We start from the raw sequence: 27,310 nt of genomic DNA, 5'->3' as shown, positions 1-27,310 counted from the left end.
GCTTGTGTACCTCAGCGGGGTGGAGTGGGGCGGGGGGGTTTACTTCCTGGGGTGCACCTCACCTCAGCCTCGCCTCCTCTCGTCTTTTATAGGCCTCGTGGAGACATTCAGATGTCGTCCCTCGGAGCGCATTCCGACACCTCCGTGCGATAAGGCCTGTTGGAAGATTTCCTTTTAAAGTGGCTGTTGGGATGCTGGGACACACTGAGGGTCCACTTGAACCCGGGAGCGGTCTCGAGCGCTGAGCTCAGACGTGTCGCTCCGGAGCGCGTACATACCCCACATGGATCTCGTGCTCCGTTCCGGTAATTAAACCAGGTCATTTTGCACTTTGTTCCACTTTCGCTGTCTAAAAATATGAATGGAGGATGAGTTACGTACTAAACGAAACATTTACCAGAAGCATATTATTCAAACCATTCTCAAAATAATTATCTTCTTCAAGGGAAAGGCAGCGATTAATGCTTTCATTAAAAAAATGCAAGACTTTATGAATGAACAATAGTTCACTTATTTGGGCCACAAGGTGGCGCAGTGGTTAAAACCAACCCCTCGTAATCTGAGGGTTGACCTGCTGGGCAAATGTGCATAACTGAAAAATGACTTTTTTAGCACCGAAAGCTGACTTAACAAAGGTTTCAGCAAAACAAATAAAAATAATGGAAATACTGTAGTACCATTGTCTTCGGCACCACATATATTAAACACAATTAGCATGGTTACAATAGATAAAATGAGTTTTCTGGTTCCGGTTTTATAAATCCAAAGGCTTGCTGAGGTTCTGCACCGTGACTGCGGTACAATTAAAATTATGAGAGAAATACTGTGAACAGCATCATCAGTCTGGGCGAGCTGTGGAAGAGCAGAATGCAAAAGAGATAGCGCACCACATCCAACAGAGATCCAAGTGTCTTTCTGCACTTTATTGCTTTTTATTTACTGGAATGACATGTCATGGTTTCATAGTTACACTGATTAGTTCCACATATTGGTTTTTTTTCCCGGTCAGTTAAACTCAAAATAACTTAAAACTGTTCACCGTGGAGAAGAACCGAGGAGGATAAATAACTGTGGAGCGCGAGCTTTCGCTGTCCGAGGTGCTGAAGACGTTTGGATTTACCCGGGGGTGGGGGGTAACACTGCGCGTAAAGGCAAAAATCGTGTAACCGGTTCCACATCTCATCCACATGGTAAAATCCCCTCTAATATCCAAAACAGTAGTAGTACATATGGTAATTCACACTGGTTGAGAAAACTGCATTGCAAGTAAAAACAGTGACGTACACCATACCGCAAGAGCGGTTAATTTACCCCTCTTTACTCTTCTACACTTTCTGTTACAGAGATACTAAGCGGGTGTCTCATAGTGTCTCGGGTTATCATGAGTCGCCTTTGAAAGGAATGCTGTGGGCTCATTAGCTCGTGCTGTGAGTTAATTTAAAATATTTTATTCCCAAGAAAAATCTGAAGGGGGGGGGCTTTTAAAGCGGAGACGCGCGTAAAAGAAACACGGGTAAAGAAAACGTGCGTAAAGAAAATGCGTAACGGAAAAGCGCGTAAAGGAAAACGCGTGAAGAAAACACACATAAAGAAAATGCGAGAAGGAAAATGCGCGTAAAAAAATGCGTAGTGGAAAAGCGCGTAAAGAGAACGCGCGTAAAGGAGGCGCGCGCATAACAGTGAAATCTGCGTAAGGTACCGCGCACAGGAAAGTAAAGAGGAGAAATGTGAATTTGGCGTCAACCTTTGCCATGTCAGACTTTCTTATTTTTCAAATTGCAGTTCGGAGTGTTTGGCTTCACATGTGTAAGAGACTCAATTCCATGCTACTTTCAGAGGTAATAGGAAAGAAAACATCACCGGTATGGTATTGGATAAAGTTTTGTACTCTTCCTCCCATGGTTGTACCCTTGATCAAGGTACTTATCCTGACATAACGCTGTAAAAATTACCCAGCTGTGTAAATAAGTGAAATAATGCACTGAAAAGTGAAAAATAAATGATATGTGATAGATGTCTCAAAATATTTGCTTCTTTGGAGTGATATGTCCGCTGGAAACTTCTAGTTTACAATTGCCTTCCTTGAAAATTTCAATATAAAAAGTTTCCGAAACAGAAGACACTTTGGCAAATTGTCATGAATTTTTCAACTGTTATATTTGTTAGCTTTGCAGAAGAATTTCACAGAAAAATTCACTACAAGCCATTTAACATGAAATATAAATATTTATTGAGTTACTTAATTTCAACAAAAAGAAAAAAAAACAGGACAACAATCACATTTAAATAAATATGTATGCCGGTTATAAATAAAATTTAATAAATATGTTTAAAAATAAATATATGCAGAAATAAATATTATGCTTGAAGCTTGACGGGTCCTGGCGCAGTTCCAAGTGTCAACCACAAAGACTTCATTTCGCCTTTGGAACTGAAAACACAGGGGAAATTACATTAGATGTCATTCTTTGGATTCTTTCGTCATTCAACATTTACACTTGGCCTCTACTTGTAATCCTGAAATTATATCTGTGAGTTACCGTCATCGTTTTACAACTAACACTTACAATCAACACCAAGTAACATGGATATTGAAGTGGACTACAGGTCAACATTTGTCTAATCTTCTAGACTTTCTTGGCAAATGTATCTCACAGTTTACTTCAGTTCTTGCCCTTAGGCCCCAGCTATGAATCCATCCAAAAATATCGACTTACTATTTCTACCAACAGTGTTGCACCCCAGGGAGCTCATGGAGCCGATCCTATCCAGTCTCCTCCCGAAGCACCCCGAAGATCTTGATGTCGACCCGCTCCGAACAGCCTTCAAGTCCCGAGCTGACAGGAACTGTTCCACTTGGGCTTGGTTTTGTCTTGCTTGCGGTTGGTCGTAGCTGTCCTCGGCATCCACGTCCCCAGCCTTCTCGGCCAGGAACGGTGCCGTTTCCTTAGGTTCCGGAAGGGTTGCCTCAAGTCGTAGAAGAAGTGTCTGCAAGTCATGGAAACATCCTTTAAACACTGAGATATTTAAACAGATGGATGGTCAGTCAAATTGCCCTCTTCTAGACCTCTTCTAAATCTCATTGCAAGGTCAAGGCCATTGAGATCCTCTGTTCCACACTACAGAAGTAGCTAATATGTCTCTTCTCCATGCTTTCGCTTACCTTTAAGACGTCCAAGTCATCACGGGTCAGTGAGTCACTGGAGACAGGATAGGCGTTGAAGAAGTGTGCGTTAAGAAGAAGGAGAAGGCCACAAAGAGCAGTGCTGAAGATCATGTTTTCTACCGCGTCTTTCCTTTAGCGATGAAGGTTGAAGTGCTCTTCCTGCCCAGTCAGGAGTAGTTTCTTCGTTGCTCGTCTTTAGTTGTTTGCTTTGGCCTAGAGCAGAACATGGGTCCTTTTATACTGTGACCAGCGACATGAGTAGCTATGTGAGGAATTGTAATTGCATTCTGTCACCTGATTATGATAAAGGAGGCTGTCGGAAGTTATGCCTTTTAAAGCTTCGCCCCGGCAGAGGCGGCTCTCGTTTGGGACGCGGTGTCTTCGGTCCTTTGCGGTTCACGTCGGTTCCGTCATCGAGCGCCTATGGAATGCGGTGGGGCCGCGGTTCCCGTGAGCGATCGATACCCTCACGCCACTTCCGTCTGCAGTACGACTCTCTATTTGGACATGTCACGGAAGGGCTGAAATGAAGGATGTTCGCATGTGAGCTTCATTAAACACTGATTCATTTTCCACTCCAACCCGCTTGCAAAACTCAGCATAGTGTATTTCCATAACTGGTCCACATGTGGGAACTGTAAACATAGGAAAACTATACAAATTTAAACTCTTTTTGCACTCCGCAAATGTCATCAATTTAGTCTTACAGTTTTGCAAAGAGAAACAGAAGCTGTCAACTGTGGTATAAAAATCGGTACTAAAATCAATATAATGATCCATTATATAATTAAAAAACTAACATATGGGCCATGGACCTAGTAGATAATTACATTTCAGCACATGAAATAAGATTAAATGGCACAGTTAAATTTTAGGATTAAATAAAAATTAAGCACCTTCACCAAAAAACCCTGATTAAAATATTTGACTGATGTATTAAGCACTAACATTATCTTCAAGCAATATCTAGCCAGTTTTTTTAATTTTTTAGTCTGTATTTAATATATATTTTATTTTATAATTTCTATTCCCTAGAGGAGTCAAATAGTGGCAATAAATGTATGTATTTATTCTTTTATAATCACATTTATAGATTAATGAGGTTTTCTCTTTTTTTTTTTTTAATTTATGTCTACTTTTCAGCAGCTCACAAAATAATACAGCTGCTTTAAGTTCAAAAAGTTATGGAAGCTATTAAACTTTTTACTGAAATTGAAATGTAGCTTTCTAAGAACAGCGTCAATATCCATACATTACACGTTGCAGTTCTTTACAGGATGATATACATAGAGGAAAATGGACAATATCCCAGGCTGCCATGGAACACTTTCTTGCGATCAACATTCAGTAAATATACAGCAGTTACATTTTTCCGCACGAGTGCTTCCGCATCGGGGTCTAGTTTGTTCCAGTCTGGTCCAATTCACTGGCTTAATCGTGGAAAAAATTCTAAGTAAATATTAGATTGAAAAAGAAAATACCATGTGAGCCGGTGGACAGTCCAACCCACGGCAGGAGAAGAGAGCATCATGAAGAACAGCTCTCAGAGAGCCTCTCCTGCGTTCATTTAGTACAGTCAGTCCCTAAGTCTGTCCTTAAGTCGGATTTGTATGTAAGTTAGAACAGTTTGGTACGGTGGGTTATCTAAGGTCAGTTTGTCAAATGTTTGTCTTAGTATATAGTATCTTGTGTATCATCCTATGCATAAAAAACATTAAAGAAACACTTTCGGATACAGTGAAACATCTTTAATATAATAATAATAATAATAATAATAATAATAATAATAGAATGTAATGATACTGATGATAACAATAAAATAATAATAAATGTAACTACAGTATTTATAATAGAGAAAGAGGAGGAGGAGAGAGAGAGAATGTGTGTGTGTGTGTGTGTGTGTGTGTGTGTGTGTGTGTGCGTGAGTGTGAAAAACATTAAAGAAACTTCAAATGTTCACTTCTCCAATGTTCGTTTGCATTTCACTTTTTCCTAATCGCTTTCTTATTTCCGCTTTAGTTCCAATCGTGATCGTTTTCCTTTTCTTTGATGCATCACCATCACTTGCATCACATTTATACTTTATTTGTACCTTGGTGTCATGGTTATGAGGGTGAAAACAAAAAAGAATTAGAGCCAAATACAGTAACACACAGGAGAGACGGTTAACAGCAACGTGGTTCGACCGAAAAGAGGGAAGCCTTAATCCTACCTCGGGTCCGCTGTCCACAAGCCGACAAACTGCTGAATACGCGCGATGTTAGGATGAACATCGCAAAGTAGTGCCGTTTGTTATGACAAAACATTGTATGTAACTCAAATTTTTAATATAATAGGCTTTACGGGGGGTGGTTCGTAACTAGGGGTTGTACGTAAGTCGGACGTTTGTAACCCGGGGCCTGCCTGTAATGATGGCCAGCTGCCGACGTTTAAGGGCCCAACGAGAAGGACTAGAAAGGCAGCTGGCCTGAAGAGCGTGGGAGCTATGGGAGAGCAGCAGTTTTGGAATAAAACCTGTTTTATTGCAAGGCCCTGCTGTCCTATGCTTCAGTCCTACCTCTGTCCCGCAACGGGACGCACAGCAATAGAAGGCTGTTTAGAATTTCGTCAGTTATTATTATGGATGAATTTTGCCACGACTACCATATTTTTAACCACATGTGCTTTATCGTTTCTTTCTGCCACGTTTTCTACTCCAGCTCAAATCATGGACTAATGTCATAATGACAGAGCAGCAAAGTGCGGTGGAGACTGAACCGTGGCACAGTATTCACGTCTTTCCTTCGCATCTTCTTACCGTTGCACCACAATACTCTTGAACACTGCACTGCTGAACCAAGGATTTGCTTCACCCAGAGTCAGTACCTGGGTGGTTGAGAGGTGTCCAAAGTCTATGGCCACCTTCACCACACTGTGTGAAAATCCTATCACACTTCAATGGGATCTGCGAAATTTGTGTGTGATGCTCCCTTTCACTCTCAGTAAGGTATTGGGTGGAGATCCTTCCCATGAAGATGCCATTGATGTACCAGCAGAGCAGACCACAGGTCCCCATTATGACATAGCAGTGAACCCAACATGCTGATGCCTCTTGATAAGAACCCAGGTTCAACTGAGGAGCTGCTTGCCCCTTCATTCTTAACCGTTGACCACAGTCTGCACCCGTGGAACTGACCGCTTTGCTTGTATTTGTTCAGTGTCTATTCTGAAGGCATTGATCAATGTCTTGTCCGACCCCATAATGCTCTGATGCTTCTAAAGTCTGCTACATTAGTAATAGTAGTAGTAATTGTGGCATTATACTGAAATATTTGGGGGCCACTTAAGGCTTACTTGAACTCTGTGAGAGGTGGGCGTGCCTTGCTACACCCGTTATATAATGTATGTGGCATTTTTAATACTTTTACTTTTGTTTATTTTTTCACATTGTTCATGTGATGTCGCGATGGGTCTGAATTCCCAAGTATCAGTGAGCGGAGGAGTGAAAGCAGAAGCAGAAGAAGCCAAATTCAAGGTATTGTTGATAAAAGGGGTTCCACAGCTGAATCATGAATCGTGGGGGGAGCACATGGCTTCTGCATGATGACTTGTTTTTGGTTGAATAAAAGTATTTAATAAATGAATGATGGATGAATAAATGATGAGTAAAATCTCTTATCAGTTATTTCTCACATGGAGTTTGATTTGTCACTGTTAGGACTTGGTGAGGGCTAGATGAGAGTTAGTACAATTAGTAGAACATCGTTAGTTATAATTAGTACAACAAGCTACTTTTTGTACAATACAAAGTAAAAAAAAACAGTTCAGTCATGTAAAAATTAATTCACAGGGACACTAATAATAGACATCTAAGTGTATTTCATAAATAATGTGGGTTTCGTGATTAAATGATATGACAGTTCACTTCTTTTTCACACATTATATGTACATGTATTCATTTAGCAGAGGTTTTCCTCAAAGCGACGTGCAGCTTGGAGAAAAAGGAAATGTAGTTAAAAAAAAAAGAAAGAAAAAGAAAAGAGAAAAAAGAAACACTCTTCACAGTTGTCTTATTAAGCAAAATATTTATTTCGCTCAGAACCGTAACAATGACATGTTCGTGGATTTTATACAGTAGAATAAATAGGTAAAACAGGAATAAATAGAGGTATTAGCCCAATATCCATTTGAAAATAAATATATACACACGCACATCTAACAATTAAATAAACATGAGAAAACCAAAGGCAACCTTTAATAAATCAATAATAAAATCTCTTTCTTTCTGGATTGAAGGCGTGTCACTATATGTCTGAAGGCTCAAGTGGAGGGGATGTAAAACGGGGTATTTTCACCAAGTTCTGCCGCACCTTCAGCACAAAGAAAGAAATAAAGAGATGAGGTATCAGGTAGGTGCTTCTACCTCATGCTTTTTCAATAAGTGTTAATGTATAATTTCTTCTTTACCCTCATATTTACACAAGGCTATTACTTTCTTTTATTCCTTTATCTAACCTTGTCTCCAAGGAGATTCATAATGTTCATCTCCTTGTAATTATTACCCATTTATACAGCAGGCTACTTTAAGGACCTTGCTCGGTTACAACACGAGAAGGGATTTGAACCTATGACCTCTGGCTCTAAAGGTAGTAACACTAACCACTACACTACCAGCTCTCCCCTGTTAGGAGGACGTGCATAAAGAGACAGTGATGATCTTGCACTGTTGCATTATAATTACTTCAATATCTATTTCAACCGACACCTTCGGTGTAAGTGAGGCGCAGTGATTTATCACAACTCTTCTGCATGAGAGTCTCAGCAATGCGGGCAAGGCGCCCGAGCACAACACCAGGAAAGGGATTTGAACCCAGAAGCTTCAGGGGGCAAGGCCACTGCCTTGAGCACCACTCCGCAATTCTCGTGTTACGCGGACGCTGTTAGCGATCATCCGCCCGTTCATAGGCAGTGGGATTTGAGCCCGTGACCCACCTGTGCTCTAGCAGCCGAGTCCGCTGAAGGAGCCGATTCTCTCGAGTCGCACTCCGAAGCAGCTCCGCAGACCGCCCTTCTTGAACCTGCTCCAGGACCTCTTGGACGTGGACAGCAGGTCCCCGAGGAGCCGCGCCAGCAGCCCGCTGTCCTTCTCCGCAAGAGCCGAGTTTCCGGCGCTCGGCTCCCAAGGGGCCGCGCCTCGCGCGCCCAAGTCCGCGTCCTCCGACTCGAGCTCCTTCACCTGCGCGAGCTTCTCCTCGGAGCCCGGGTACGGCGCGCGGCTCTCCTCCTCCAGCAGCTGCTTCAGACTCTGCGAGGAAGCGGGGAAAGGCGAGACCCCCCCACCCCTTCAGCGTGACTGGCACATTTCCAGCTGCATGAGCGCGAGACGCTGAGAGAAAAGAACGATCAAAGCATCTATGATAACACTCAGCATCCTACTGAGGACTATTGCCTTCTAACCGACGGGATGGTTGTTGGTTCGAATCCCTTCCTTGCTGTGCCTCTGATGGCGGTACATACACACCCACCCCAATTTGATACAGTAAAAATTATACTCCCCGTACACGGGTAAATCGCGGTAAGGCAGCCCAAAACAGAAATAAGAGGTAATAATAGCATTAATGATGATTATAATAATGAAACCCCCCCCCCCCAGGAGGAGGCTGGGATGCTCTTACCTGCAGGCTGGACACCGGTTTGCCCTCCACCAGGTGTAAAACCAGCAGAGCAGACAGGAGATAAGTGGCGATGTTGGAGGACATGGTGAAGGTGCTGTTCTAATGTCTATAATAATTATTATTATTATTATTATAGTAGTGTCGCCGTGAAGGTGCGTCAGACACACTGAGACTGATGTGTGTCGGCGGTGCTCCCCCCTCAGTGTCAGTGCTACAGTATTAGATGGGCTTTTATATGTGCGCCCCCATGTCGTCACACGCGTCCACTTTGGATCATTAAGGGACATGTGTGACAACTGCCTGCTAATCAGGGGAATCGAACCCAACACCGTCACACCCTGGAGTGTGTCGGGGTTAAGAGGGGTTTGCGACCCTAAGGAACTCGCCGGGAACTCTGATCCATGTAAGGGCTACTTCAAGTTGAATGTTTCTCAAGTGGAGAAACACTCGTCCGCTTTTACCCTGTTACACATAATTACTTCGCTTCCTCCGCATTTTACATCGTCCAGCGCAGCTGGAATGAAGCTTTTGGTTTCGGCACTTTTTAACTATATAGATTCGAAACAATCCATTCGACTATTGAAATAATGTCGATATTTGTCAATGGTGTCAATTGTTTGCGTTCTCAGATTTGCATAAACCGCTCCTGGTGGTTTTCTTTGATGCTCTTCAACCGACGCGCGCGCGCCTTTTATTATCCACGGTGCGGTTTAGAGTTACAGTTCAGGTGCCTTGTGTTTCCTCAGCTGAAAGCTCCTGCACAAACTGCAGTGGATTCAATATGTACCGCAAAGTCTCGGAGTTATGGTCACTAGAACCAACAACCATCTTCAGAGCATGACTTCATTTGACTGGAAAGGCACAAGACTTCATACTTTTCACTGGTAATACAGGATATACTTCAAACGCTCAATATAAATCCATATCGGTCCGCAGTGACAACATTTAAACTTCAAAAAAAATTAACAGCAGTCTGGAAAAGTAAAAACAAACTGTGAAGAAATTTGGGCTTCGTCTGCACAGTCGGTCCCCAGATTACGAACGAGTTCTGTTCCTAAGTCTGTTTTTAAATCGGATTTGTACGTAAGTCGGAACATTTAGGTATGGCGAATATCTAACGTCAGTTTGTCAAATGTTTGTCTTAGTATATAGTATATCTGTACCTTTTTATGCATAAAAAAACAATAAAGAAACACTTCCAGATACACTAAAACATCTTTAACATAATAATACAGTAATAATAATAATACTTATAATAATAATTATAATAATGATAACAATAAAAATAATAAATGTAACTACAGTATTCAAAGAGAGAGAGAGAGAGAGAGAGAGAGAGAGAGAGAGAGAGTGTGTATGTGTGTGTGCACGTGTGCTAAAAACATTAAATAAACACTTCCAGATACACTAAAATGTGTTTCACAATATAATAACAATAATAATAATAATACACACACACACACACATTTTCAGAACCGCTTGTCCCTGACGGGGTCACGGGGAACCGGAGCCTAACCCGGCAACACAGGGCGTAAGGCCGGAGGGGGAGGGGACACACCCAGGACGGGACGCCAGTCCGTCGCAAGGCACCCCAAGCGGGATTCGAACCCCAGACCCACCGGAGAGCAGGACTGCGGTCCAACCCACTGCGCCACCGCGCCCCCTAATAATAATAATAATAATAATAATAATAATAATAATAATAATAATAATAATAATAATAATAATAATAATACAATGTAATGATAATGATGATAATGAAATAATAACTGTAACTACAGCATTTATCATAAGGAGAGAGAGGAGGAGAGAGAGAGAATGTGTGTGTGTCTGCCTGTGTGTGTATGTGTGTATAAAAAAAGTGGAAAAAAATAAATATTAAAATACACACACACACACACACACACACACACACACACAGAATCTCAAACCGCCTGTCCCAAGTGGGGTCTTGGACCGGAGCTTAACCCGGAAGGGTGCAAGGCCAGAGGGGAAGGGGGCACACCCCGGACGGGATGCCAGTCCATCACAAGGCACCCCAAGCAGGCCTCGAACCCCAGACCCACTAGAGAGCAGGACCCAGCCAAACGCACTGCACCACCGCACCCCCTAAAATAAAATATATAAAGTAGAAAAAATTGGAAAATCACTTCTCCAAATTTTGTTGGTGCTTCACCTTTTTCCTGTAGAACCATGGTGCCATGGTTATGAGGGTAAAAACAAAAAAAAAATTAAAGCCAAATACAGTAACACACACAAAACACTGTTAATAGCAACTTGGTTCGACTGAAAAGAAGGAAGTCTTTATCTTACCTCGGGTCCACCGTCCACGATCTGACGAACCACCGTAGACACGCAATGCTTTGATGCACGTTGCAAAGTAGCACCGTTTGTTATTACGAACCATTGTATGTAACTCAAATTTTTAATATAATAGGCTTTACAGGGATGGTTCGTAACTACGGGTTGTACGTAAGTCAGAGGTTCGTAACCCGGGGACTGTCTGTAATGCAAAGGAATGCGCCGTGGTTTTCCGATCCAACCCCCGTCAAACCTGCACTGAAGCCATTTATGGTTCTGAAAATACAAGACTGAACTGTGCAAATAAAAGCCATAATTCTGATTGACAGCTGATGTTCCAGGTTCCACACCCCCTCATCCAGTTAACTCTGAAACAAAGGCACTGGAAGAAGTAATGGCATCTCGTCTCGCAGTACCAGGGTCACAATGTGTAAATGAACTGTACAAAAACTCCACAAAAACCGACTGGAACAAGTTCACTTAAAGTGGTCGATTTTATGATTTGTCCACATCAGACCAGGAATGAAATAGTGAGCAAACAGTCAAATAAAGACGCGAATGAAGCAATTTATCACTTACGAAATATTAATCCAGATCCTTCTCTCAGCTGGAAGTTACATATTTTTAAACAACCATTTCACAGAATGAATGACTCTATGAATCATCAACATTAAAGCAAATGACTATTTAACTTAACGGACTGATTAATGGCAACTGTTTGTTAAGGGACCATTAATTATTAAGTACAGTAAATAATGGGCTAATCATTCATTGTGCTTTAAAGGGACGCAGAAAACAATCAGGAATTCCTTTAACTAACAGTGTTCCCAAAATTGTTTAAAAGAATAAAAAATGGAAATATATGTCAAGGAATCTCAGCAACATGCTGAAGCCTGCTTAAGAGAATAAACTAAATTTTACAAGACTGGTACCCCACTATAGGAGCCTTACTGCGACCTTTCTTCATTTAGCTGACATTTTTCTCTAAAGCGACTTATAATTATTCATCTATACAGCTTGCTAACTTTATTGGAGCAATTTTAAGGTAAGTACCTTGCTCAAGGGTGCCACAGCTGGAGACCAAACCTGTGATTTTCAGATCCAGAGGTAGCAGCTCTAACCACCACACTACCAGCTGTCCCATAGAGACAGTTATAATGGACAGCTGGACATAGATAGATGGGACATAGATGGGACCATCTGTGTCACATATAGCTGTCTATATACCAGTCTATATACCAGCATATAACACTCTATATACCAGCATGTCTCTCTCTATATATATATGTTATGTATCTATATGTTATCCTGTTACTGTCTATATACATATAGAGTATATATACATGTCTATATACATAGACAGTAACAGGAAACACTTGGCATTAATCAACCAGTTATGTTAAGTTAAATAATCACTTGCTTTAATGTTGATGATTCATAGATTCATTCATCCTGTAAAATGATTGTTAAAAAATATCTAGCTTCCAGCTGAGAGAAGACAGGGCATCTGGATTAGTATTTCGTAAGTGATGAATTGCATCATTTGCATCTTTATTTGACTGTTTGCTCAGTATTTCATTCTTGGTCTGATGTGGACAAATCATAGCTGTCTATATACAAACATCTATATATAGATATAATAAATTAAAATTACACACACACACACACACACACACACACACACACACACACACACAGAACCACTTGTCCCATATGGGGTCACGGGGAACTGGAGCCAACCCGGTAACACAGGGCGTAAGGCCAGAGGGGGAGGGGACACACCCAGGACGGGACGCCAGTCCATCGCAAGGCACCCCAAGCGGGACTCAAACCCCAGACCCACCGGAGAGCAGGACTGTGGGCCAACCCACTGTGCCACCGCACCCCCAGGCTAAAATTATATATATAATTTTAATTTACTTTCTTAGAAAATTTATTTTATTCATTTATTTCATTAGAAAAATAGTATATATATTTACATGCTGGTATATAGACAGCTATATGGGACACAGATGATCCCATATACACACACACACACACACATATTGCCTGAACCACTTGTCCCAGACGGGGTCGTGGGGAGCAGGAGCCTAACCCGGCAACACAGGGCGGAAGGCTGGAGGGGGAGGGGACACACCCAGGACGGGACGCCAGTCCATCACAAGGCACCCCAAGCGGGACTCGAGTCCCAAACCCACCAGAGAGCAGGACCCGGTCCAACCCCCTGCGCCACCGTGCCCCCCATCCCATATACCCTATATTATAAAACTAGTTGGGAAAACACTTAGGTACAGTACATTTTTACCGCTGTTACAAGTACAATTAACATTGTTTTACCGTCATAAGTCGACTGCACACATTTGCAGTTTGCGCTCCTTACAGCACTTCTCCAATCCAAAGGCTGATGTACTGAATCTCAGTAAATGTTACCATTTAGTTCTTATTTTATCAGTGGCCCCCACACTGCGTTACCCCGGTAGGAAAAAAAACAACACTGAACAGCGCAAAACGTGCTCACGTGAACACGTGAAGAGAGACGAGTTAAACTCGGTCCCTGTTGTTCGACTGAACGTGGCTTTAAGTCTGACATCCATTCAGGATTCGGTTCCATTTTTTGGTATCTATGGAGACGTTACACCACCATCACTTAACACTTCGCTTGCCATGAGCCGTGTAACCGTTGCTCTCATCATCTTGAGCCAACCGCGGTAAGTTTTCCGCGGTAAGAATGGCAGTCGGATCAGGCAGCGAGAATTGATCCGCATCTCAACCCCGCTCCTCCAAAAGTTCTGCCAGTCCCCCCTCTTCCCCACTCCTACACGTTCCCCAAGTCCTCTTTAGCGCTGCTCTAACCTTCAGAATTTCATTTCTCAACCTGCCTGCCCTAGTGTCGAGTTATGAGTTCACAGATAAGGCCCCGGAGTGGCAGGCAAAAATGAAGAGTGAGGAGATTGCTGTGCCCCCCCAGCCCCCCCAGCCCCCCCTCCACTCTCCTGAACCATCACCCACCCCAGTGAATCCTTCGTGAGACACTTTCACTATATTGCTGCAGTTTGTCTGTCTAATAGCAGCAAACCACTGAAATACGGCGGAGGAAACCCTGATTCGGTTACCCACCTTTTCACTCCGATCCATAATTTCACATTTTTCTTTTAATAATCACCGGGATTTTTTAGTCTTCCGGGATTTAAGTTGGAGAAATCACTAAGAATTAAGAAGCAGAATTGAGAACCAGTTTCCATTAACACTATATCACTTTTTGCACTGCAGCGCGGCAGAATCTGTTGAAATAAATTTAATTTGCTAGTATTATCAATCCATTCAACCATTTTCAATAATCCAATATCCATTTTACTGTGGTGCAGGCAGTATTGTATTTATAATAATTTGTTAAGCCTACTATAATTGTTCATTGTGGAAATTAAGGAATATATATTCATAAAGATTTCATAGGGACTCTTCCTCGCTTAATTCAGAAGAAGATTTTAAACTGTTGTAGAAATCCCCGCATCACGCAATGCTCTTTTTGACTGCACTCTGGGGACTGGGTGGGTCTCTAATGATGATCACTTCTCCAGGAAGTCATACAATCATCTGTAGGATTGTAACCTGGTGAGTGGCTGGGCGACAGATGATGGGTGTTTCTTCAAGAAGTTCGTACAAAGCTCGGGAAGATTGCCATCCGGTGACCGGGTGGACCACAGAGGATGGTTGTTTCTCAAGGATGTCATACGATGCGCTCTAGGATTGCAGTTTGGTGACTTGATGAGAGCAACAGATGATGGGAATTTCCTCTGGACGTCATACCGTGTTTCGGAGGGTTGCACTTCGGTAGTCGGCTGGACCTCAGATGACGTGGACATGTCTCCAGGAAGTCATGTAATACTGTGTCTGACAGCAGTCTGGTGACCCGATGAGCCACAGATGATGGGCGTTTCTTCAAAAAGTCACTCGAAGCTCAGTAGAATTTCACTCTGGAGAATGGGTGTGACAAGGATGATCTGCTTTCTCTTCATGCTCCCCAAAGCTGCTTTTGCCATCTTTTGCCCAAGTTTTGTTGAATTCCTACTTCACTAAATCTTCACCCCTGTCCTTAATCTGAGTGATTGTATTGTCTTCGTGTAAATGTGGCGTGGTGGCACAGTGAGTAGCGCTGCTACCTCACAGCACCTGTGTCGTGTGGGAGGATGTGGGTTCGATCCACACTCAGTCTGTGAAGGAGTTTGCATGTTCTCCTTGTGTTTGTGTGGGTTTCCTCTGGGTGCTCTGGTTTCCTCCCACACTCCAAATGCTGTTCAGGCTTGCCCATAGTGTGTGAGTGACAGAGAGAGTGTGTTGCACTGATGTATGGATGAGTGACCTGGTGTAAGTAGTGTATCTAGCAGTGAAGAAGGTGTGTGGCTTCATAACACTACATAGAGTTCATCGGTAGTTGCTTTGGAGAAAAGTGCCTGCTAAATAAATAAATGGGAAAACAAATTTTGCCTTCTCTAAAAGCATGCTGTGAAAGGAAAGTCACTCTGTCCATCCAACAGTTTCGCAGGAGACACTTTGACATGACAATTTTAGTTCCCACTAGGCATTTTAACCAGAATGTAACACTGCTTGGTTCTCAGAAATAGAATCAGAAGGCAGAAGATGGTATTTATCTTCTGTAATAGACAGAAAGACCTTTCCTTATAATAATGGAAACCGTAATAAATTCAATAAAATTGCAGCTGCAGTAGGAAAAATGTGAACCACTGGAGATGCAATAGATCATGAAAAATATCAACCAGCTTAAGCTTAAATAAAAGACTGTGGTGCACATTTTCTGGTTACCTCCTTTAAGTTATAGAAGCCCTATGGAGGAACAGTGTATATGAATGCTGAGTCCTTAGAGCCCCCATCCTGAAAATTGCATCTTTGCCCTATGTTTTGCCCCTCACTTCCCGTGACCCAAATCTCATCTTAACACAAACTCTGCCCAAAGTTCATGGTTCACTGCACAGAAGCCTTTGGATAATTAAACAGCATTGTGCTAATTAAAATGTTAATGAGAGGATCGCAATGTGGGTCGAACATTTTTCATCCAAATGACATTGAGTGCTATAAATGTAACACTGCCACACCATGCAACTTTTAATTTGTGTATACTGTCTTTAAGAATGTGTACATCACACTTGTTAAGGATGTGACTATATATATATATATACTGTATATATCTGTATGTAAAATCTTGGTTATAGCCTACAAATTTTTGCATAAATAAAACTGCTCCCAGATATCTACAAGACTTGATCATACGCTACACCCCAAGCGTTACGCTCTTCCACATCTGCCCGCTTGATGGTCCCACGCATGAAAGGTAAAACACGGAGGTTCTCGGTTCTGGCTCCATTGCGGTGGAACGACCTCCCCCTCTCACTCAGAACTGCTGAATCCCTGCCCACATTTAAAAAGGGGTCTTAAAACTCACCTCTTCCAGACTCACTTTGCCCATCATCCCTTAAGTTCATGTAAGGTGTGAATGTTCATGCACCATAACTTTAAGATGATGCCCGGATAAACTTTTACACAGCTACTCCTGTAACGTAACGTAAATGTTTATGTGTATCTCAATAAATATATATAGATATATATATTGAGATACACATAAACATAAACATAAACTATAGAACTAGGAAGGTGATCAGGCATCGTCGATATTCTGATACAGTTTTATGCAGCTACTTGTGTGATGAATATTGGTTCATATGGTGGAAAGTAACTAACTGCACTTAAGAATCACACGTCTGTATCTAAGTGTCTCTTCCTGCTAATGTAATGAGCACATTGTATTTTCTATGAGATGTACATCGATTTGGAGAAAAGCATCTGATAAATGAACACATGTAAATGTAAATATAATAAGGATCTGATGATAATAAGAGCTGTGATTTTTTTTTTTGTCTGCGCGGTAACATTAACCAGGAGAAGGGTACCTTCACCGTTTCTAGGAAGCACACGTTTCCAGAGGTTGAAGGACACGCGGTTGCTGACGACTTGTTTCTGATTAAATCCATCAGGCTTAGCAAAAACGGAAAGGAAAATAACATTAAATAGCGGGAGTGCTTTTGTAAAGACTGGCGGAGGCAGGTTTGAAAAGAAAGTAAAAATGTGTCTCAGTCCCTCATAATTAAGCCTTGGCTGCTATTGATTAGTATTGATTATGACCTTGTCATTTACTGACAAAATTAATGAGGATTTCTCAGAAATCAAGGTTTGGCATAAAATTCATGACGGGTGTAGAACTGAGCTTTCAGAACGTGCGATGCAACACAGCTTCCGGATCAGCATGTCGAGATCTGGGTGATGTCCGCATTGGGAGAAACATGGGTCCACGGCGACTTCGAATACGGCGGTTGGAGCGCTTTTGCTGAAGCGCACGGTTTGATGGGAAAGGAGCGTCGCCGCTGAGTATAAACCGTTGAGTGTTGAAATGGGAAGCGCAGATCGCTTGCGTTCGGTCGGAGAAGAGAACTCAGAGTTGGGCTGAGAGCTACATCTGCCCAAGGGCTGGTTAAATGTCAATTAATCCCACTCTGCCTTCATGCTGTGTGGCAGACTTGACTCTTGGAAGTTAATCACTCTTCATTTGCCTCTTGTCTCCCTCTTGCTGTGCCACTGTGTTTCGGGGTGTGAGGGTTGTACTTCTGCCCCTGGGGGGAATAGAGACGCTGGTGTCGGGACAGAGCTGGGGGCTCTTTTTTGTTGCAATGACAGAATTCGGGTCATTTTAGACTAAACCCTCTGTTATGGCAGTTTTCACTGGAAAATCAGTGGTTTTGTCCTTGGGATGGATGCTAATTATATTCACACTCTTTTACAAAGCACAAAGTTATAACCTGTAATATTATTCTCTATTTCACTTATCTGACACCTTTGTCCTGAGTGTTTTTTTATACTGTATTTTGTGTAGTTTTTGTTTATTTCCTCACGATCCTCTCTCAAAACCGTTTGTCCAGTTTTTTTTCTTTTTCTTTTTTTATATTTTACTTATATTGTGTAAAATACTTATGTATTACATTATTGGTGGCACGGTGGCACAGCTGTCTCACAGAACCTGGTTGGTGCGAGAGGACGTGGGGTCGATCCCCACTCAGTCTGTGTGGAGTTTGCATGTTGTCCCCATGTCTCTGTGGGTTTCCCCCGGGTGCTCTGGTTTCCTCCCACACTCCAAAAACATACTGTTCAAGTTCACCCGTAGTGTGCGAGTGAGAGAGAGTGTGTTCCACTGATTTATGGATGAGTGACCCATTGTAAGTAGTGTATCCAGCAGTGTAAGTCACCATGGTGAATAAGGTGTGTGGGCTGATAACACTACACAGAGTTCAACGGAAGTCGCTTTGGAGAAAAGTGTCCGATAAATAATTGTAAATTATGTATTTCTAACAAAAAATTTAACATTGAATGTATTTCTACAAAGTCTAGCAGTAGGTGTTTCTTCCAGATCTGATAATTGCTGCCCTTCCTGATGACATTAAAAACATGTTAGGAGGTGGGTTACTAACTGCTTTTGGTATTAATATAACCTCCTCCTATTTGGCTCAAATAAAGTGTGAAGAAATTCATTCTTACAGTGCTATTAAACTGTATAGTTAATATTTAGGAAAGATTTGAACACACAGCTTTATATTACAAAAAAAAAAAATTATTCCCACATCCTTATTCCTTTGATTTACACTTGTTTTGGAGAATAACAGGAAGGCACAGCTATGTTGCTTTCACACACAATTACATCACAGACAGTGGACACTGTGATGCACCACTGGGTGTGGAAAATACCTCACAATAACATGGCAGTCGGGTGTTTAATGTCCCTCCAGGGTGCACAGGTTTATCTGAGTGATGCACTAGATTGTGTTCATGTAAGACAAATCTTCTCACACTGTGTCCATTTCAGAAAGTGCAGGGTGTATTTATTTCTTTGCCAGTGCCATAAACTTGCTTCAGAACTAGCAGCTCTGAACAAATACATGCATTTTGTCTTTTATCTGAGGGGGTGCAGTGGGTTTGACTGGGTCCTGATCTCCGGTGGGTCTGGGGTTCAAGTCCTGCTTGGGGTGCCTTGCGATGGACTGGCATCTCATCCTTGGTGTGTCCCCTCCCCCTCCTGCCTTGTGCCCTGTGTTGCTGGGTTAGGCTCTGGCTCCCCATGACCCTGTATGGGACAAGCGGTTCAGAAAATGTGTGTGTGTGTGTCTTATCTTTTCAACTGAGCCACTCATATTATCTGCTGAAGCTGCTTTTTGGATTGTCAGTGCAGTCACCGACATCTGCACTCCTCCAAAACAGCGTTAGGTTTAACAAAATAATACAATTTATTATATTAACAATTACAAGATAATCTCCAAGAATTCTTGCTTGCTTAACAGTGGGCCTACAAATTGGATTTTAATGTAAAATGGACTTCAGGAATGATTTTGAGACAGATTCTGCAACCTGCTTGAGAATCAAACGACTATATACTTGGCATCCTCCCCGGAAAAGTCTGCAGAATAAGGTATTGATTTCTCACTCAGAGACTTCCAATCCGCTCCCCCAGCCGCTCAGCCACCCACGACATGGTTTCAGGGACCTCAGACCTTGAGCTGAAGCAGGTAGGCGCTATGCAAGAGACAGGAGCTTTTAAAATACATTCACAGAGTTTTCTGGTGACCCAGATGGTTCCCTGCGTTGATGCAATTTACAGGGGCGGCCCACTCATCTGTCCTGCTCCCATATGGGTCATTCCTGCAGGACTAAAGGTGGAATTGTAAGAGTCAAGGTGCTTATATGTGCTGGGCGTAAGGCTTACAGATATGAATGTCCATAAACCCTTCTTTCAAAGATGGATTTGGAGGTGAACACATAAGATGGAAAATAGAACCAGAACCAGATACCCTGTATTTATTGGCTATACTGGCATCTACATGATTTTGCATCCTGGAAAAATAAATTAAGGCTTTATCTCTCCAAAACTGTACAATAATACCAGGGTAATAATGAGCTGAAGGTAAGGTAAAGGAGGGAAAGATAAAGGAGCAGGTAAAGGACCAGCCATTTCTTTTGATTCCATGATTAAATGTTTCTGGAGAACACCAAGAGCAAGTAGGTCCAAGATCATGGCTGGTCAATGCCATTGCTGAATGGCCCAAGCCAAGCAGGTTTTTGTTCCATCTCAGTCCTGAAAAACCCAGTTCACCAAATTGATGATGACTGCTTTTCATTATAGATTCTTAATAGAAGCTGGTAAAGTTTCACATGACTGCATTCTTTAAAGGCTGAAATTAAATACCTCGGGTGTGGTCACCTATATCCGGTAGTGAGCTAAAATCTGGTTGTCTAGAAAAACATGTTTGTTTTACCCGGATGACTTATGTAACTAGAGGATGAATCCACAGGAACAAGGAAGCTGTCCTACCTTCTCATTTGGACTGTATCATTTCCTGCAGATGCTGTTTGGATTGCGTGATGCCCCAGAAACTAATGCAGCAGAACCTTCAAAGACAGACACATGACTCCCTGCTCACATATGTATATAGAAATGTTAACTCTCTACATTTTAAGATTCACCTAAAGTATTTAAATCGGGTGCTAACAAACAGTGAAATATAATGATTGAGCTCTCAACCTCAGATGTGCAAGATTTTTCAGGTGAAGTTAAAACGCTGCAGTGCCCATTTGGTGAAAGGTGTTACGAATAGCCCAAAAAAAGAGTGAAGCTCTGGCATTTGCCTCTGTCAAGTCGAGTCGAGCAGATGAGTTCACAGAACGCTAGTAGCACCAAAGCAAAAAGGGTAGGAAGTGAAAATTTTATGAAAATATTGTATAATTGCTTAATATTGGATGTTGGTCTCTGCATTTTAATTGATGTTAAAGAATCACAAAAAAGGACGTAAAAAAGGATAATGGATTCATGGATGTTATCCAACATTATTATTCAACATTTGTCTGCTTAATTTTCTCAGGTACCTTTCAGCGCATATCATTATCACATCATAATATATAAAAAGTGTGTTGTTGGTACTCTAGTGATGCGTGTATTGAATAATTTTCTATTATACTTTCATTTATCTTTACTTTGCAAGTCATGGCAATAGTGTGCAGTGGAACCACATAAATTTGGACATGACAATTTGCACAACAAACACACACTTGCAAAGTTCAAACTGACGGTTCCTGCATATTGATTTGTGGAATCGTGTATATTTCAGGGTTTTCTCCTATTCAAATTAACAGACCTGGAAGAAAATTAGAATAAAAACAGTTCACAAATACAATAAGGTTGTAATAACGTATCTCTGCATCTGTACTTTTGATATTACTCACTCACAGTTGGTCTCGCGTTGATCCCTGAAGCCCAAGGCGGCACCCTGAATGGGACTGCAGTCCGTTGTAGGGACATCTAATATTTTTCAGTATAAAATTATGATTATGACAAGGTCTCAGATGCTGTAATGTACATAATTCATTCAGGTTTTATATATTTTGATGTGGGCTGAACAAGTGTGTCATCAAATGTATTTCCAGATGGAAACCAGGTGGCATGCTTAATATACAACAGACTTGTTTAAGCAACATTAAAAAATGTGTCAGATGTAACTGGTCCATATTAATAAATGATGGCAGTATTATCTTTTTACACATTCTGCACTGCAAAGCCATGTCAAAGTCCCATCAATATGAAAAATTAGAGTTTTTTTTTTTCCATTATTTGGATCATGGCATTTCCATAGCAACTGGAACAAAATTTATGAACGGAAAATGAGATGCAGTAGCCCTTAAGTAGGTTTCCGCTCCTCCGAGAGTTAAATCCGGCAAGGGTGCTTGATAAGGCCGTCAAAACTTAAAATGTGTCTCAGAAGTACACGACTCATACTGGAAAGGGCTGCTTAATGGTTTACATCTAAAACAATATTACCTATTAAGGTATCAGTTAACCGGAATCCACGCAGAGGGGACCCGGGCCGAGAAGCGATGAGAACGAGGCAATAATAACTGTACTGTTTTGGAGATGCCAGTTGGTCCGGGGAAGCGGGAGGCACGGTAGCGTCAGACCAGCGGCTTCCGCAGAGCGAAAAACGCCTGCTTCGTAATCGTCCGCCTCGTCAGAGTCCGGAGGAAGAATCTCGCACATGATTAGGGACAAGAAGATGGTCTGTCACAGACATTGTTCTCGCAAGCCCGGCCTGTCACCACTGCCATGACACTCCGCCGGTAGAAATTGCCTGGCTTATCAAAGCGCGAGCGGGAAATGAGGCCGAGACTGCGGTTAACCAAGATGTCTTGTCGCGCATTCCTGTGCGCGCCGTGCGAGCCGAATTCAAAAAGGCCACGCGAAAATTTTCTCATTGTATTTCTTCATAATAGGCAGAATTCCAGAAAAAAAATTCTAATTTAAATTAGAGCAATTGGCACGTGTGAAATGTAAAATATTCATCTTCTTTTCACTCTAAAGTTCTTCTTTATTCTTAATCGCCTATGCTGTTAATTTTTTCACCATAGATACGTATATCGTTGCGCTTCCTACTGTGTTTAAAACTGAGTCCTGCTATAACCTTGCACTGTAATTCAATTATAATCTGAATATATTTATTGATTTAAGTAAAAAAGAAAAAAAAAAGATGTTAACATGTGGACGGTAGCTTATTAAGCTTATTAAGTAAAAAAGAAAAAAACTCACTCTATGATTATTAATACGGTTGAAGATTATTATTATTGAGGGGCTCCAAATGTTAAGCAAACAGTGTGAAGTTCTCGGTGTGAAAATGCCCTGAAAGGCTGGCGGGCGGCGTGGTGGGGTATTGGCTCATAAGGGAATGACATTTACATATCGAGACCTTTTTTTACCTTTTTTTATGATTCGGGAATTAAATAAAAGGAGTTGTGACGTGGATGGCTTCGTGGAAGGAATGGCGAGGAGCGAGGGAGCAACTTTAAAACTTTCGGAGCGGAACTTATCCACAAACGCAGGATACTGGAGCCACGGTCGATTATTCAACAGACCTTCGATAAAAAGTTTTATCTGTGCCCTTCTGATCCATTGGAGATGGTAATTTCATGATTAGGTGGTCAACTCAAATTTTCTTTCACTATAAAAGTCAATGCATGACATGTCGTATAACTTGAACAAACCAGCTTTTTTTGGATGTTCTTAGATAGGGCTATATGACAACCCTCATTAAAAATGACATTACTTACTTTACATTATTATTTTATTTATCTGTGTATACTGTATCTGCATTTTATCAACAAAAAAACACAACTACACAACTACACACACACACATCGTCTGAAACCACTTGTCCCCTATGGGGTCGCAGGGAGCCAGAGCCAAACCTGGCAACATAGGGCGTAAGGCTGGAGGGGGAGGGGACACACCCAGGACAGGACGCCAGTCCATCGCAATGCACTCCATGCAGGACTCGAACCCCAGACCCACCAGAGAGCAGGACCCACTGCACCACCGCGCCCCCCAAAACACAACTAATAAACGTAAATATGAGTAATATGCCATGGGGTGCGGTGGCGCAGTGGGTTGGACCACAGTCCTGCTCTCCGGTGGGTCTGGGGTTCAAGTCCCGCTTGGGGTGCCTTGCGGCGGACTGGCGTCCCGTCCTGGGTGTGTTCCCCTTCCCCCTCTGGCCTTACGCCCTGTGTTGCCGGGTAGGCTCCGTGACCCCGTAAGGGACAAGCGGTTCTGAAAATGTGTGTATGAGTAATATATGTGATTTTTTTTTAATTTTGGCTGCAACACAAATCACGATGAACAACAAAACTCAGCCCGGCATGATTTCACAGTCCACTGCGTTTACTTCACTTCCACGGTCCATTTGAATACACTTCACTTGACCACCCCTGGTGCTCGTTTCTTCCCGACGTTCGGCTCATAATCCAGGAGCCGCAAGCTGCGGGCTTAACTCCCACAGGCCACGAACACTAATGCTCCTCCTAAGAAGACGGCCTGGTCCACTTAAAAATTCTGAAAATGTTAAAGCAAGATGCAACTCAAGCAAAAGTGGATATGCAGTTGGTCAGAAACGAAACGATGGGTAATAATAATCACATTCTGAAGAACCTGGGGAACCTTGATTAGTAAGATTTTTAAAAAAAGATCAATTTCTAGAAGAGATTTTTTCTGCTAGCGTGAACCTGGGATCATATGTGATAAACCAGAATGCGCTTCACCTGTCGGAAGGACGCAAGAAGGTGGGCAGTCTGTGAGCAGGACTCGTTTCATAATTATCATCGAGGGACCCCAAAATTAGGGGGCGCCGTCAATAGTACACGTGTGTATATGTATATACTGTATATATGTGTATATTTTAGTTAATTTTCAGTTATTAAAGTATGATTTGTGTTCTGTGCATATATAATATCCTGATGTTCCCATACTTGTTACCACACAACAGCTATAAAAATATATTATTTATAAATTAAAATGTTTCATGATCTCTATGTATTTGTTCCTAAAATAAAGATCATTTTTGCCGTCTATAGATAGGTAATTCTTGCCCAGGGGCACCGAAAGGCCCAGCGACGGTCCTGTTTGTGAGGGAGCTACGTGATGACATGAAGATTTGAGCATGAGAGGAATGTTGGTGTTACTTCTAGAGATGAAATTATAGACATTATAGCTGTTTTTGTAACAGGATGGAAGAGTTGGTTCTAATACCCAAAAATACTGGTAAATAGGGGTAAAGTGACGCAAGGAGCTACAGGTGTGGCCTGGCGGAAAGTTGTTTCACTACTGCCCCCTACCGGGTGGCACTGTGGCACAGCGGGTAGTGCTGCTGTGTCATGGGCCCTGGGTGGGGTGAGAGGATGTGGGTTTGATCCCTGCTCAGTCTGCGTCTGTCTGGGTTTCCTCTGGGTGCTCTGGTTTCCTCCCACACTCCAAAGCCATGTTGTTCAGGTTCACCTCTAGTGTGTGAGTGACAGAAAGAATGTGTGTGTTCCACTGATGTATGGATGAGTGACCCAGGGTAAGTAGTGTATCTAGCAGTGTAAGTCACCATGGTGAATAAGGTGTGTGGGCTCATAACATTACACAGAGTCCATTGGAAATCACTTTGGAGAAAAGTGTCTGCTAAATAAATAAATGCATTCAAATAAGGCACTTTTCATAGGATGGACTGCATTAAAAGGTGTTTCGAAACCCTTGACCCCAATAATGGAACCTTGATCACTTTCAAGATGTTCGAACACATTTATTCATTCAACTCATGTTGTTCTCCGGAGCAACTTTCAGTGTTGAGCTATATTGACCCATTTACACAATTCTGTCTTTTTTTATCATATATATTTATGGTAAGTACATTGCTCAAAGGTACTACGGCAGGAGGGGGATTCAAACTTCCAGCCTTCAAGTCTGAAGGCAGCAGCTGCATCAACTGCACCGCTGGCTGGACAATAAGCAGCAGGATAAGCAGCCTGTCGATTAATTACGAAGAAATTATTGATAATTAGAAGATCTCGCATCATATCTGACAACACGGGGCCACAGTTACGAAATGTAGGACTTGACAGTGACGGCGTTTGACTGGAACACCTTTACTCACGCGGCTCACGTACAGCGATCCACGACGCATTTCGTCTTTCGTTCATTCTTGAATGACCTCTACCGGACACCCCAATGACCTGCTGACCTCGAGTGGTGTGACGCGTGAGACAGCGTCTCTCATCCGCCCTCTCGTGTGAGTGCGTGTTCAGTCGGGGCACCTCGGCGGGGGGGGGTGGTGCGCTCTCCCGCGGTTACATCATAACTCGTGGCTCCCGAAGGAATGCGGCCTCGACCGTCCGAGGCCAACGAGGGGGCCGGGAGGGCAGCTCTCCACACCCCGTGGCCGGTGCATCCTCTCTCGCGGCACCTTTCCGCACAGACAAGTCTTTTTAAACACGCAAAGCCAGCGCCAGATTTATTTAGCCTTAGTCATTGCCATTATTAGCTCCGTGCTGCTTGTACAGGGCAGGAGCATTAATGGTCTTCATTTCCCTCCAGTGGCACACCGACGCTCGTCAAATTACCAGTAAAGAACAACATTCGATGCTTGGAATTTTTTTTCCAAATTTCCAACATTTTTGGGAAGTTTACACAAATTGTAAATGAACTGGAACCGTTTCTTTGGAACTAGCGTTTATTTATTTAGGATGTATATGAGAGACAGGGTTAGGGTTAGCAGAAAATATTTGTTACACCAAAATTAACATTCAGTCACACTGTTCACCTTTTTGGAGCTGGTGTCTATGTTCGAAGAAACTTAAATTTATATTTACACGTATTCATTTAGCAGATGCTTTTCACCCAAGCGACGTACATCTCATAGAAAATATAATGTGTTCATTACATTGAGGCACAGATGCAGACGTGATTCGTAAGTACAGTTTCTTTGTTTCTTTCCACCATATAAACCAACGTTCATCACATGAGTAGCTGCATAAACTTTATCCAAATATCGACCATTCCTCATCAGCTTCCTTTTTGTAAGATACATATTACATTACAGGAGTAGCTGTGTAAAGGTTTATCCGGCATCATCTTAAAGTTATGGTGCATGAACATTTACAACTTAAGGGATGATGGGCAAAGTGAGTCTGGAAGAGGTGAGTTTTAAGACCCTTTTTAAATGTGGGCAGGGATTCAGCAGTTCTGAGTGAAAGGGGGAGGTCGTTCCACCACAACGGAGCCAGAACCAAGAACACGTATTTTTGCACATTAAACCCGTTACAGTGATTTACCCATTTACACAGCTAGGTATTTCTTCACCGTTTCGGTTCAGGGTAAATCCCATGACCAAAGGTACTACAGTAAAAGTGGGGATTCAAGCCTGGATCTTTCCAGTGGAAGGTGACAGTGCTAACTACTGCACCCCCTGCTGCCCCTGCATGGATTTAAAGTTTCACACGGCGCCTTCAGTTCTTCCCTACAACTTTTGTACTTGCCGAATGTAAGATTCATACGGAGAATGTGACTGGTGTCTGATGGGGCTCAGTCAAACTTTAATGCTCGAGTTTGAATTTCCCTTCAGGCAAAATTTTGAGCGCAAGAGAAAAACAGAAACAATAACCACCCAACCACATAACAACGTGTGGGTGCCTTTATGGCTTTTTGATGAGGAGAAGAAGAAGCTCAAGGAATATATACCCTATATTCAAAACATTATTGCGGATACTTTTGGACTTACCC

The 27,310-nt window shown here is 42.3% G+C and overlaps 2 protein-coding genes across 2 annotated transcripts; both read right to left on the bottom strand.

Annotated features, from left to right (window-relative positions):
• Positions 1-2,676: 2,676 nt before the first annotated feature.
• Positions 2,677-3,277, bottom strand: nppb (natriuretic peptide B). The gene is made up of 2 exons (XM_018736509.1): positions 3,164-3,277; positions 2,677-2,988 (listed from the first exon to the last, which is right to left on the bottom strand). The coding sequence occupies exons 1-2, from the start codon at positions 3,275-3,277 to the stop codon at positions 2,677-2,679; spliced, it is 426 nt and encodes a 141-aa protein (XP_018592025.1).
• Positions 3,278-7,316: 4,039 nt separating this feature from the next.
• Positions 7,317-9,013, bottom strand: nppal (natriuretic peptide A-like). Its single transcript, XM_018736536.2, has 3 exons — positions 8,821-9,013; positions 8,138-8,450; positions 7,317-7,515 (listed from the first exon to the last, which is right to left on the bottom strand). Exons 1-2 carry the CDS (start codon positions 8,902-8,904, stop codon positions 8,145-8,147), a joined length of 390 nt encoding a protein of 129 aa, XP_018592052.1. The 5' UTR covers positions 8,905-9,013; the 3' UTR covers positions 7,317-7,515; positions 8,138-8,144.
• Between the last annotated feature and the right edge of the window lie 18,297 nt (positions 9,014-27,310).

Source organism: Scleropages formosus, chromosome 2 (genome assembly GCF_900964775.1).
Source record: "Scleropages formosus chromosome 2, fSclFor1.1, whole genome shotgun sequence".
Taxonomy (NCBI): domain Eukaryota; kingdom Metazoa; phylum Chordata; class Actinopteri; order Osteoglossiformes; family Osteoglossidae; genus Scleropages; species Scleropages formosus.
The sequence above is the reverse complement of the archived record's forward strand: the minus strand, read 5'-3'. Positions and strand labels throughout refer to the sequence as shown.